General features: G+C 43.4%; 1 protein-coding gene across 47 annotated transcripts in view; it reads left to right on the forward strand.

The window, feature by feature from the left end:
- The first annotated feature begins 72 nt into the window (after positions 1-72).
- PBRM1 (polybromo 1) overlaps positions 73-14091 on the forward strand; it is a 123532-nt gene continuing 109513 nt past the window's right edge. For 21 of the 47 annotated variants that reach the window (XM_072650005.1, XM_072649948.1, XM_072649974.1 and 18 more), the window contains exons 1-6: positions 105-275; positions 2196-2327; positions 4667-4819; positions 6603-6700; positions 9426-9573; positions 12264-12407. In XM_072650005.1, the coding sequence (XP_072506106.1) occupies positions 2280-2327; positions 4667-4819; positions 6603-6700; positions 9426-9573; positions 12264-12407 (591 nt within the window). In that variant the 5' untranslated portion in view covers positions 105-275; positions 2196-2279. Of the gene's footprint in view, positions 276-2195; positions 2328-4666; positions 4820-6602; positions 6701-9425; positions 9574-12263; positions 12408-14091 lie in introns of all 47 variants that reach the window. The other 26 variants (XM_072649953.1, XM_072649977.1, XM_072649980.1 and 23 more) reach the window with 12 other exon arrangements.

Consider the following 14091-nt stretch of genomic DNA (forward strand, 5'->3'; position numbering starts at 1 on the left):
CCCTTCGCTCCCTCCGGCGCGGCCCTGCCCCCTCACCCCAGGGCGCGCGCACGCGCACGGTCGCGCGGGGCCGGTCTCGCTTGGCGGCCGTGCGGCTGGCTTTGCGGCGGCGGCGGCGGCGGCACCAGGAGGGAGTCGGAGCCGAGCCGAGAGGGTCTGAGAGCAGGAGCGGGCCGAGCAGCGGCAGCGCCAGCCTAGCCGTGGCGGCCACGGGACGGGGCGCGGCGCCGGCGGTCGGGGACCGCGGCAGGGGCTGCAGGCGGCGGAGCAGCTGGGTAAGGCCGGGGCTCCGGGGAAGCGGCGGCCGCCGAGGAGGCCGCGGCCGCCCGGACGGGCCCCTTTGTGTGGCGGCCCCGGGGACGGGGAGCCCGGCCGAAGCCGGGGGGCCGCCCGCCGCCGCCCGCTCCCCCGGCCCTGCGAGGCGCCCCGCCGAGGACAGGGCCCCCCTCCCCCACCCCCGCCGGGTTCGGGGTCCCCCTCTTCGGGAGGGCCCCCTTCCCGCCTTCCCCCGAGATTCCTGAGTTTCCTAACTCTTCCCGACGCCCCCCTCTCGGGCTCCGGCGCCTCCAGCTTCTGGTTCTGTGAAATGGGGACGAGTCCCGCCCGGCCGGGCCCTCGGGGCCCCGGCGCTCCGGATGTCACCGGGGGGATCCCGGGGCTGGGGAGCCCCCCGCCCCCCCGGACCCGGCCGGACCGAGGCAGCTCAAATGGTGCGAAAGTTGAGAGTTCCAAAGAGCCCGCCACCGGCGGCGGAGACTCCCCCCTGCTGAGCGGCTGGGCCGGGCTGGGGTCTGGGCGGGGGGCGCCTCCCGCGTCCCGTGTCCCCCCAGCTCTGCTTCCCGGCGGGGGACCCTCCTGCGGCATCCCCAGAAATGAGCTGCTCCGTCCTCTCCCCAGAATGCTTTAAGGGGAAGGGCCGGCTCCGTGCTGGGAGCGTCCGGGAGGGCGCCCGGGATTTGAACCCAGAGCTTCCCGCGCGGCGGGGTCTGGTGAAAGATGTTGGAAGGAGGGGCGCTGCGGGGGGACGGGGGGACTCGAGAGGTGCGGGACGGTGAGGGGCCTCCATCTGCGGGGTCCAGGCCTCGTCCCGGTCCAGCTTGGTGCCCCGCGCTGCACCGGGGCCTGGGCCCCCGGGGGGCAGGTTGTCTTGCGTGGGTCCCCTTGGGAATCCCGCGGGCTGACTCCGCAGGGTGTCGGCGCGATCTTGAGGTTCGTTTTGTGAAGAAAGTGCTTGTGTGCGGAGGGGTGCGCGGTGTGTGCGGAGGGGCTCTGAGGGGTCTAAAGTAGAGCTGCTGCCTCTGAGGGGGCTGCGGTGGTGGGAGCGGTGCAGGCGAGTGCGAGAGTGCCCAGGCTGCTGGGCCGCCCCGGGCTCTCTGCCCCGGGCTCCGGCCCCCGCCCCGGGCTCGCTGCCCCGGGCCCCTGCCCCCTGCCCCCCGCCCCGGGCTCGCTGCTCCGGGCCCCGGCCCCCGCCCCGGGCTCGCTGCCCCCGCCCCGGGCTCGCTGCCCCGGCCCCTGCCCCCTGCCCCCTGCCCCCCGCCCCGGGCTCGCTGCCCCCTGCCCCTGCCCCCGCCCCGGCCCCCGCCCCGGGGTGCCCGGCCCTCAGGCAGGCGGCACCCCGCTTCCCTCTTAGCCCCCAAGTTCCTGGCCGCGGCCCGGGCTTTTTGGACGTCCAGAACCGAGCTCCAGAAACTGCCCTTTGGCACCGTGGGAACAGCACCCGCGAAGGGTTCCACATTTTCTTAAGCTGCATAAGTAAATAGCCACTTTTTAAACAAGAAACGTACTTTTTCGTGGACACTCCTGGTTTTTGAAGGTGCCTACAGAAAGTACTCTCAGAAAGTAGAAGTTTGGAGGTTGTCCTCAAGTGGCTTTCCCCCCGTATTTTAAAACTTAGGCCTCAAGTCATATTTTCTATAGACTTACCTAGTTATGTCCTAAAAACCGTAGCCGGACAGTTGGTTAAAGAAACGAAGTTGATCCAAGCACCTCTCGGTGACTGAAGATTTCTCGTTACTCTGTGAAGAAACCTTTTGGCAGGAATCGGTTCCCTAGGTGTTAACTAGTGTTCCTTTGTGCAGCTCTCCGTGGCATCCCTCTTCAGCAGTTCTGCTTCAGTGCTTGCTGTCTGTTCTCGCTCCTTTTACTTCCTCTGACCCTTCCTTTTTATTTTCCCTTTTCTGTCTGTTCTTTTTCAGTTCTGAGCCTAGTAACAGCTCTGCCGACTCAGCGCTTGTAAAGCTCTGCCTTCTCCCACTAGCTTGCCCTGGCCTTCAGACACAATGAGGAGACTGGCTTTTCGAGGCGCTGGTTGTACTCTGGTAAATCTGGTAAATCTCTGGTCCTTTACCCACCCGCTTCCTTTCTCCTGTCTTCCCCTGCTCGCCCTTCACTGCTGGCTTTGGGCCGACCCTTTAAGGAGCCCTTTCTTCTCTTCATCGGACTCCTGGGATTGCTGTTTTTGGATTGCATCAAGAGTATTTCATTATTTTTATGATATATTGAAAGTTTATCCGATTTTTTTAAACTTCATATTCCTGACCTATTTATATGAAATACCTTTTACCCCATTTAAACATTCCACACCTAACCGTAGACCTGTTTATACAGGAACCAGTACTATTGGGTCATTTTTTAAAAAATACCTTTACAAATCACTTTGAGTAGATAAACATTAAAAACTCAAAGTGTAGACATTCTTCCAGGGGAGAGTTGTGAGAATCCCCCATTTTCCTCAGTTGATCATTTGTTTCTGCCCCTATAAGAACCCAGTAGAAGGCTTGGCTTATAGCCTGGCAGAAACTTTAACAGCACTTTTCCCCAATGTTATTGGCAGCCAGGGTGTTTCTCCTTATGTTCTGACTTTTCCTAGTTTCACAGGAAAATGGAACGTGAATAAGTGGTCTAGAATCTTTAGTTTTAGAGCAGGGTCCTTGGAATCTCAGTTGATACTGGGATCTTCCAATTAAGTTAAATAAGCAAATATGAAATACTTCCTCCCTCCACCCCCCTTTTAAATTTGTCAGTCTCATCTGTCTTTAGCAGAGATGCAGTTAGTAATTACAACTCCCATGGTAGAGACGAGTATCTAGCAACAGCCCTGAAAGTTAAGTAGAAATTCAAATGCTGTTTCTTCTGTCGAGTGAAAAATTACAATAAATGACCATGTTATTTGTTACAAGTATGAACATTAACTAGAATTTTCCGTTATTAAACAGTTGATAAAACCTGTTGACCCTCAAAGGTCATTCCTAAGGCCTAACGTCAAAAAAGACCAATATATTTTCACTTCCTAATAAATACCAATAATAACGTAACACATTTGTGAAATACAGCATTTGTACTTTGGTCTTTTGGAAGATTGCTCTAGGTGGGCACGCTGCTGGCTGTAAAAGTCTCATCAGCAGGCAAATAGCAAAAGAATACAGTTATCAGGAGGAATTTGGAGTTGAGACAATCTCTGCATGGTTTACCGTTTAAATGCGGGCCATACGACTTAGTTGTCTTGGAGAGTGTTTTATATTGAGAGTAGGGTGTTTTCTGCCTCCAAAACAACCAAGCTGTTACTGACCTTCAACTGTTCATGACTAGATGTCACTGCCTTTTGTTTGATTCATAAGCAATTGACTTTTGTTTTAAGCAACCAAGTCGTAGTTGTTCTTAACATGATCTGTATTTGTGTTCTAGAATCTCAGGAACAGTTTATAATACCTCCCTTCTAGATATTATCCATAATGGCTTTGGCACCATGATAATGTTACCAGTGGAAACATTTGTTTGACTTTATTTAGAGAGAAGGAAATAATAGGGAGAGATGCCTAGATGTGTGTCCATTCCCTCCACCTACCTGTCCCATACCTGTGTCTCATCCTACGTGATTCCTATCCATGTCTCCCCATAAATCCTTCACTGAACATTCTAGAGGCCACCTCTGAACATCTTGGGCCGCCCATCTGCTCTTTCATTCTTGATACATTGTTGCCTCCATCTTTAATCTCCTAGGAGAACAATGGTTTTAAAATCTTTTGGAAGGCTGCTGCACGGTGCTGGACTCCTCACTGTAGACTAAGCGTTGTATTCCTGGGTTTCACCCTCCTGCCAAGTGATCCTTAATCTTTAGTTCCAGAATGCATGAATACAGTAAAACCTTACTAATTTGGTCTCAGTGAGGAAGGGCAGTCTGAATTATAGACTTTTTAAAGAGGTACAGTTTTGATAGTTCCAGCTATGAATAAGAGCAAGCCAAACTGCACTTCTGTGGATCCTGCCTGAATGAACAATACGTAAATGTTGCTAAAGGATTTGAGAATAAGTAGACAAAATATTCCCTAGTCCTCTGTAGTCATGGATGTGCTGTTCATTTGCCTAAGGTTTAGCTTAGCCTTGGTTGAATCAGTCCAGCTTAATGAGCTTTTACTGTATCTGCCCCACTGCAGTTGATGTGCAGCTGAAGGTTGCCTTTAATTAAAAGCATTGTTCTTGCAATGAAGCTTTTCAGTCATATAGCCCAGCACCTTGCACTGAAATGACTTGAGTGTTGCTAAACTTTTTACAACTACAATGATGTGCCTTAAATGAATCAAAAGCTTGGTAGCAAGTGGTCCCCAGAGGACTTTGCTCCCAAGTCCTCAATTTAAATATAAGAACATTACTAATTGTTTTATTATAGAAGAAGTTGGATTCAATGGGCTCCAAGAGACGAAGGGCTACATCTCCTTCCAGCAGCATCAGTGGGGATTTTGAGGATGGTCACCACTCTGTACCAACGCCAGGGCCAAGCAGGAAAAGGAGACGGCTTTCTAATCTCCCAACTGTAGATCCAGTAAGTAACCTTGGTCAGACATTCTTTTTTAATAATTATTTTATTTGTTTTCAACATTCTGTAATCACCTCCATATGTCTTAGATTATTTTTTTCCCTCTCCATCTTTCTCTGCTCCCTCCCCACTGCCTCCCTGAGGCAGTTTGCAATCTTAAATAGGTTCTACACATACGTTCCTATTAAATACAATTTCAGCATAGTCATGTTGAATAGAAGAATTAAAATGAGTGGGAGAAACCATAAAACAAAACATAATACAGTAGAAAGTGGTCTGCTTCATTCCGCGATCCAATTCCATAATTCTTTCTCTGGATGTGGAAGGCATTTTGCCTTAATAGACCATTGGGAATATTTTAAGTCCTTGCATTGCAGTGAAGTTCTAAGTCTACCAGAAATAATCCTCACACACTGTGGTTGTTGCTGTGTACAGAGTTCTCCTGGTTCTGCTCCTTTCACTCAGCATCAACTCATGTAGGTCCTCCATCATTTCTTATAGCACAATAGTATTCCATTATGTTCATATACCTCAACTTGTTCAGCCATTCCCAGTTGATGGACATCCCCTTGATTTCCAGTTTTTGGCCTCCACAAAGAGAGCTGCTATAAATATTTTTGTACATGTGGGACCCTTTCCCATTTTTATGATCTCTTGGGGATATAGTCCTAGAAGCAATATTGCTGGATCAAAGGGTATGTACATTTTTCTAGCCCTTTGGGCATAGTTCCAAATTGCTCTCCAGAATGGTTGGATCAGCTCACAGCTTCACCAACAATGAATTAGTGTTCCAACTCTTCTACATCTTCTCCAGCATTTATCATCATCCTATTTGTCATGTTAGCCAATCTGATAGGTGTGATGTGGTACCTCAGAGTTGTTTTGATTTGCGTCTCTCTAATCAATAGTGATTTAGAGCATTTTTTCATATGGCTACAGATAGCTTTAATTTCTTCCTCTGAAAGCTGCCTGTTCATATCCTTTGACCATTTATCAATTGGGGAATGACTTGCATTCTTGTACATTTGACTCAGTTCTCTATATATTTTAGAAATGAGGCCTTCATCACAGACACTAGTTGCAAAAATGCTTTCCCAGTTTTCTGCTTCCCTCCTAATCTTGGTTGCATTGGGTTTGTTTGTGCAAAAACTTTTCAATTTAACATAATCAAAGTTATCCATTTTGCACTTCATAATGTTTTCTATCTCTTGTTTAGTCAAAAATTTCTCCATTCTCCATAAATCTGTTGGTCAGACATTCTTAACCAATTTCATTTTCAATGATTTCTTTGTATCTCTTTGAATAGTAGAGAAGGTTAAGGCTTAAGGACTAATTTTTCCCCACCTTGCTTGGTGTTCTCAGGAGATATTCCTTCACTTTCTTTTTTATTAGGAGTTTACTGATTTATGAGCTTTTCCCCGCCTTTTGAAATGCATATATATGTGTGTGTGTGTGTATATATATTCACTCAGAAGACTTGGACTGTATTTTTGAAGTCTTGTTAACTAGTGAAGATTCTTAATATATAGCTTACTGCCCATTATGGGATATATTTAGAAGTCTTACCAAAAGAAATCTTTCCAAAAATAAATAAAAGTATTAAAAACATGTTTCAGACTTAAACTTCCTTGGGCCATAAAGTCTTTTCCTAGGAGTCCATCTGGTTTTTGCCCTTCCTCATGGCCTCTTCAACTTTAATAACTTTCTATTGAAAAGGACTAGATATTTCCCTTGCCCTCACAGCTCCATACTCTTATTTGATTGTTTTCATTCTTTCTTTTTCTCTTAGATTGCTGTGTGCCATGAACTCTACAACACCATAAGAGACTACAAAGATGAGCAGGGCAGGCTCCTGTGTGAACTCTTTATCAGAGCACCAAAAAGAAGGTAAAAACAAGGGTAGTTTTGATGGAGCAAATACGTTGCTGTCCTGTGTTTAAAATGTTTGCTACTTTGTTTCGTGGAGAAATGATTCCAAATAGTTCATTTGTCAAGGAAACAGGAAAGCACATTTTTCCTTGGTAGTATTTTTTTCCAATTACATATAAAAATAGTTTTCAGCATTCATTTTTGGAACATTTTGAGTTTCAAATTTTTCTCCCTCAGTCCCTCCCCAAGACAGCAAGCAGTCTGATATAGGTTATACATGTACAGTCATGTTAAACATATTTCCACATGAGTCATATTGTGAAAGAAGAATCAGAACAAAAGAGAAAAACCGCAAGAAAGAAAAAAATAATATGCTTCAATCTGCATTCAGACTCCAAAGTCCTTTCTCTGGATGCAGACAGCATTTTCATCATGGGTCTTTTGAAGTTGTTTTAGGTCCTTGCATTGCTAAGAAGAGCTAAGTCTATATCAGAGTTTGTCATGCACAATGTTGCTGTGTACAGTGTTCTCCTGGTTCTGCTCCCCTCACTCAGCATCAGTTCATGAAAGTTATTTCCAGGTTAGGAAAGCACATCTCGAAACAAGACTGTAGCCTAGAACAAAGATGTGGACAGCCTAAAAGTGGCAGAGAGGCAAGAGGATGGCACTTCTACATTTTTTGTCTAACTTCCCTCATTCAATTCGTAGAATTATAGATTTAGAACTGGAAAACACCTTAGATCCCATTGAACCCAACTCCATTGTTTTGCAGGTGAAGAAACCAATCACAAAGAAATTAAATAACTTGGCCAGGATCACCCATTTTAGTGTTTAAAGCAGGATTTGAATTCAGGTCTTGCTTCCTCCAAGTCTAGCGCCCTGTACCCTATTACACCACACTGCCTCTCAGTAAAAGTCCGTTTATCAAACTTTCACTGTCTGCCATGTGTAAGACACTATGCTCACTCCTCATGACTTGTCCCTATGCTTTGTGCTATATGTAAGGGATTCCCTGTACAGTCTTCCAAATGTGACTGGCTTGCTTTATCTCTGACCCTTTAAATCCCAACTGGAAGTGCTTCTGTGAGCTCTGTTCAAAAATCCTCCTTCCAGAAAGCCAAGCACCATGAGATTACAAGTAATACCATGAAATTAGCAACTGTTAGAGATGGATGTGACGTTAGGCATCAGCTTCTCCAAACTCCTAGTTTTACAAATAGGGAAATAAAGCTCAGAGACAGAAGTAGTTTACATAGCACTACACATATTGTTAGGAGCAGAGGAGACTTTGAACGTAAGTCCTCCAGCTCTAAGTTGACTGGTGTTGTGTTTTTAATATAGTATGTACTTCGTAGGATCTCATTTGTGTACAAATTTTGTGAAAATTCCTGAGACTAACTTCCTCAAGCTACCAGTTCAGAATACTTGGCAGAGTAACAGCAGAGTCTTGGTACCAATTCTTCTGTTTTCAGGCACCTGAGGCTCTTCCTCAGAGATCCAGCCCTCCTAATTGAATGAAAGAGGGCTTAGAAAAATGGGAGAATATGAATTCAAAAGGAATATATTACAGATGTTGAAATACATCCCTCAGGCTTTGAAGTAGACCTCATAATATGTGGTGTGCACATTTGTCTTGCTTGACTATACCTATTTGTTAGAAAGGGTTTGTTTTTCTTTGTTGTTCCCCCTACTCCATTGGAGGAGGATGAGAAGGGAAGATGGGTTGGAAATAGAGTAGCAAAAAACCCTAAAAGTCAATGAGACATCTTGTTTAAAAGTGCACAACAAAGAAGCAGAGACAAGCAGCACAGCTTTGCAAACTGCAAGTTGAACTTATTTTTATACTTAAAAAGTAAATGAGTATACATAATAGAGATTGGCAGTGTCATGTACAATACTCATTTTCTGTTCTACATATATGAGAGTGTCCATTTTCAGAGTGTTTGTTAAGTTCAAAATAAAAATAAATTTAAAAAAATAAATAGACTCATAGAGAGTCATGACTGCATGAGAAGTGCCATTGTCAGACAGTGCAAGCACTTGGCTGAACCAGTGTGACTTTTTTTGTTCTTAAATTTTTCCCCAATCTATTTCTGAGCGTTCTAATTGCCCCATTTACACAAATAATGTTATACAAAATTTCATTTGTTTCCATAGGAATGTGTGTGTACTTATATATCCATGTACGCATACATACGTATAATATGTATTATATGTATTATGTATGTATCTCCATAATTAGTCTGTATTTGTTTGGTTTTTCACCTGAGTTGTTCCTTGTTAGACTAGACAAGCTCCCTAACAGCAAGCACCTACCTAGTCCTTTGTGTCTTTCTTCAGAGCTCCAACACAATGTCATACACGTTGTAAGCCCTCAAGGAAGGATGTTTGACAGTAGAAAAGTCCTGCCGTCGTGAACTAAAGATAGGGTTAGAAGTCAACCTTTTCCCCCACACTTGCCAGCTTGGCCTCTTGTTTTCCTAGAAGGGGAGATGAGTGATGAGCTGACCTCGTCTGTGAAAGGCTGTGAGAGGACACTGTGTTCTTTAAGGTGTCACTAGTGGTCTGGGAGGCCTGAAAGTTGGTATTTTTTCTGTTGTCTTTTATTTGAAGTAGATAAATCTAGTTACACATTTTTTGTTTAAATTGCTGTTCACGGTTACCTTAGGAAATGTTCAGAAGGATGTTTTCACTTGTGGGTTTTGGGTTAATTTGTTCATGTAACACTTATGAATTATGACAGAAATCAGCCAGATTATTACGAAGTGGTTTCTCAGCCCATCGACTTGATGAAGATTCAACAGAAACTAAAGATGGAAGAGTACGACGATGTTAACCTGCTGACTGCGGATTTTCAGCTGCTCTTTAACAACGCCAAGGCCTATTACAAGGTGAGAAAGCAGCAGTTTTTGAAAGTCTGAATTGACATCGCCTTATGAAAGCCAAGATGGATTTCTTCCACTAAGAAGGATAATAGTCCCACCTGTATAAAAGACTATTTTGGCTATGTGGGTCTACCCACATTTTACACTTGTGATTTGAAGAACAGTATAGGTGTAACGTTTTTGCATAGCTTTGTTTTTTACACATTAAGTGCTATTCAAGTGGTATGTTCTCACTGATTGCCATCATAATTTGAGACGATTGATTTTGAATTGGTCTTAAGTGGACAGTGACTCTGGACACCTCGGCTTTAAACTTTTCTATTTTTATTCTCAAGTTTTTGGTCTGTAAGCAAATGTTTGAGGATACTAGATCAACTTCTTTCTCTTCCTCTCCCCCTCCTCCCCTATACTCCTTTACAACTTTTAATCTTAAAGGATTACCTAGGATACTGAGGCATTAAGTGATTACCCCCCACCCATGGCCCCAGTGCTGGCATGTCCCGTTTAGTCTGGCTGGCCTTTCTACACTGTGCCATTGTTGCCTTTTGGGCCATATCTAGTTGAAAGGAAGTTTGAAGTGAATTTTTTGGTAAGGCAAATAACCTCTGATTTATCTGTTTTGTAAATCTGTATTTTTGTAAATCAGATTTTCTAAAAATTAGAAGGTACTTCTACAATCATCTGTAAGCATTGGTTATCACGTTTATAATTAACCCAAGTAGTGGTGTGTAAGGAGAACTTCAGTTGCCATTTTTAAGTCAAGTTCTTGGGCAAATCATGAATGGGAAGGATCATTCTTTATAACTGCTAATATCAAGTGGCTAGTTTCTAAGTATTGTACAAAGGAAATAAAGAGAAGGATACGGGAAATGCCATCATGGAGCCAAATGTACTCAAATTAATGCCAGGTGTACATATGCCCCCTTCCTCTTAGAGATAAGACTTATCCCTGACAAGCCTGATCTTTTGGGTTGTAGCCATTCCAGACCAGAATAGGTTGGATGGAAAAGAAGATCAGCCTTCAGAAGCTGAGGAGTTAGATTGATGTGCATCTAGGTCCCACCCCTGACTAGGCTTTTGTCCATGTCAAACTTCAGACTTAGAAGTTTCATTGATCTATATTTGGAAAAGCCTACTGAATCTAAAACTAACATAACTTATTCAGGTTTTATAGATTTTGAAATTTCCTTTTTTGTTGTTGTTGACTAATCCTGCCACCAAGGAAGAAGGGAAGACTTGCAAAAGGGAGATATGACTGGCCCACAGACAAAAGTATTGGGTAGAGAAAGCAGAGGACAAGACCCATGAAGTTAACAAAAATTCTGCATATTTGTTTGACCCTGTGGCCAGCTTTAAGCTTGTGAGAAGAAGACACTAATGGTTTTGTAAATTATCATTAACACCGTTTTGAAAGCTTGCCCTTGCTCAGCATTTAGTAAGATCTGGAGACACGCCTGTGCATTCCTTTTTATCTTAATAGAAGTAAACCAAGTCATTTTATTACTCCATCATTTTTTTGTCTCATGAAACATGACATTTCTCATTCTGTACAGACCTACTACTTCTGCACCCAGCTTTCTTAAAGAATCTATTACTCTTTTTACCCTTGTTAGCTAGCTTAAGGTTCTTCCAGTTTTTTCTTTCTTTTTTTTTCCAGAATACCCTTTCATCCATTAATTACTTTGACCTTTAATAACTCTTTAGATAATCTGGTTCAACAATCTTTAAAAATCCATATTAGCTTAGAGTTTATTTTATAGCAGCACATCTTGTCTTGTTCCTTAGGTAGACCAAGGAGACCTAGTGCACATTTTTCATTGTCACCTCTCTATAAAGAGGCTGTGCATTTACACATCTAAGTATTTGAGCTGAAGAATCTTTTAAAGATTTTTAAAGTATTTTAGTTGTCAGGTAACTGTATAGCTTTATTTTTGTCCACAAATCTCCATACAATTATTTCATCCTTTTTGGTAAATATATATTGCATAGAGTGCTACATAAGTGAGATTGTTAAATGATGTTTTTGAACTTCATATGTGTTAAGTTTAGGCTAATATTCTGATGTTCAGCACTTGCTTTAAATTGAAAATATAAGATACCAGAATAACTTAAGTGGGAAAGAGCTTTTATAATTTAAATTGGCACATAAAATGCTCTTTATCTTATACTAAACAAATAAGAATTGCCCAGTGAATGTTTTGTTTTTCTGCTACAAGGACATTTTTTTTCCCCAGTAGTGGGAGGTGAGAGAGAGAGGACAAGGATGGGCTAACAAAAATTTTAAAAGTCATTGAAGTATTTTTTTTAAAAGTGCCAAGAAGGGAACAGAAGAAAGGTCAAAAGGAAACACAGACAAGCAGGACAGCTTTGAAAGTTACAGTTTGAACTTACATATTTTAAGAGAAAAGCAAGCTGTATATAACAGAAATCCAGAGTTTCATATATAATCCTTTCCTGTTCTTTGTATATGGAAATGTCTGTTTTACACTTAAGCTCAGAATAAAAATAAATTTTTCACCAAAAAAAAAAAAAAAAAGGAATTGCTCACTTTGTAATCGAGGGATTTGACTTCAGAGACTTTATTTAACCTTTTAGAAATACTGTGTCAATATGATGGTTTGTGTAGGGCATACAGGAGGTGTTTAATGTAACTGTCAAAGTCATTTGTGTGTGTGTGTTGTTTTGCTTGTGCACAGCCAGATTCTCCGGAATTTAAAGCTGCCTGCAAACTCTGGGATTTGTACCTCCGCACAAGGAATGAATTTGTTCAGAAAGGAGATGCAGATGAGGAGGAGGAGGAGGAAGATGGGCACGACAATCAAGGAACAGTGTCTGAAGTAGTAAGTAAATAGTCTGAACCATTAATGCAAGAAGACATGCAGTTCTGAGGGGGATATTTGGTGTTGTGATACCATGAGCATCTAGGGTCTCCTTTGAAATTTCAGCAACAAATTTGCTAGTGAGTAATAGGAGCTACATGGCCAGAGACATTTTTAGTGTCTCCATCCCATGTGAAAGAAACACCTGACAAGGGTGGGAAACCTGCAGCCCTTTGACTGAATCCAAACTTCAGAGAACAAATCCCCTTAATAAAAGCATTCTATAAAACTTGGACTCAGTCAAAAAGGCCATGCTCAAGGACCTAGAAGGCCTCATGTGGTCTTGAGGCTGCAGGTTCACTACCCCTGATAATGCTCTCCAAACGGGGGTGCAGCTAGCCCTACATCAGAAGGCATGTCCAAAGGTGAGAATTGTCTTCATCCAGCTTTCCTGAATTTTTTTTTATGTGTGAATAAGGTGTAGACCAACTGTAAAATCTGATCAAAGACAAATCACATACTAGTCACTTGAGACTGACACAACAGAAAGCCAGGAAGTCTTCATCGGTTCCTCAGCCAGATTGTCTGTTCATGACTGTCACGTCTTCTTTACTAGATACGTTTGTTAAGGACTCTTGATTCTTATGTTTTTTTTTTCAAGAAGGGTTACCATTCACATAGAAGAAAGGAATACTCTAGTTGGAGTTTACCTTGACTTTAGCAAAGTGTTTGATGAAGTATCTCATACATTCTTGTGGAGAAAGTAAAGTGGGGTATCCTGTTGAATGTATTATTGACTTGGAAAGAGTCACGTCAGACTTCTTAAGTTTGCACCTGACAGTTTCCTAAAGATCTGCACAACTGGGCAGTAGGGAGGAGCCAGAATTAAAATAGGCTAAACTTATTCAGATTGCAGGTAGGTTTTGAGACACACTGACCATAGTTGGTTGCTGCAGGCCATGTGACAAACAGGAGAGAATGCACAGTGGCAACCCATCCGCCAAGTTACATGATGGCACAGTAGTGACTACTGAAAAGTGGGTTAAGCAGGGCACAGACAAAGCACTCATTACATCTTTGCTTTCTTTTACATCCTCTACATTTTTTGCAGGCCATATGTTGTGCAGGCCTGCTCTACTAGAAGGGATGAATAACAGAACGCAGATCTTGAGAATCTGAATCTAATAAAATGAAATTCACTGGAGAGAAATATAAAGTCTTACAGTTGGGTTAAATAAATCAGCTTCCTAAGTACAGGATGGTTGGCTTTTTGTCTGAAAAAGATCTCAGGGTTTTAGTGGAGTCAGCAGTGTGATGTGGCAGCTGAGATAGAGCTTCCAGAAAGAAGTAGAGCATGACTTCACAGTCTGTGCCCTGGTCAGACCGTATCTAGAATTCTGTGTTTAGTTCTGGAGGCCACAGTTTAAGAAGGAAATTGACAACTCGATAACATCCGGAGGAGGAGAACTGGAACAGTTGAAGGTGAGCCGATTACCTTGGAGAAGAGAAAACTCAGGAATAAGAGAGCTATTCTCAGGTATTTGAAGAACTGTCATGCGGAGGAGGGATCAGATGTTCTGTCCTGCCCCAAAGGGCAGAACCATGCTCAGGAGGCAGCAATTTCAAAGAAACCAATTGAGACCAGAATTTAGGAAAAGCTTCCTAACCACCAGAGCCAGTGGAATGCACAGCCAGGGGAAGAGGA

Source organism: Notamacropus eugenii, chromosome 1 (genome assembly GCF_028372415.1).
Source record: "Notamacropus eugenii isolate mMacEug1 chromosome 1, mMacEug1.pri_v2, whole genome shotgun sequence".
NCBI classification, from domain to species: domain Eukaryota; kingdom Metazoa; phylum Chordata; class Mammalia; order Diprotodontia; family Macropodidae; genus Notamacropus; species Notamacropus eugenii.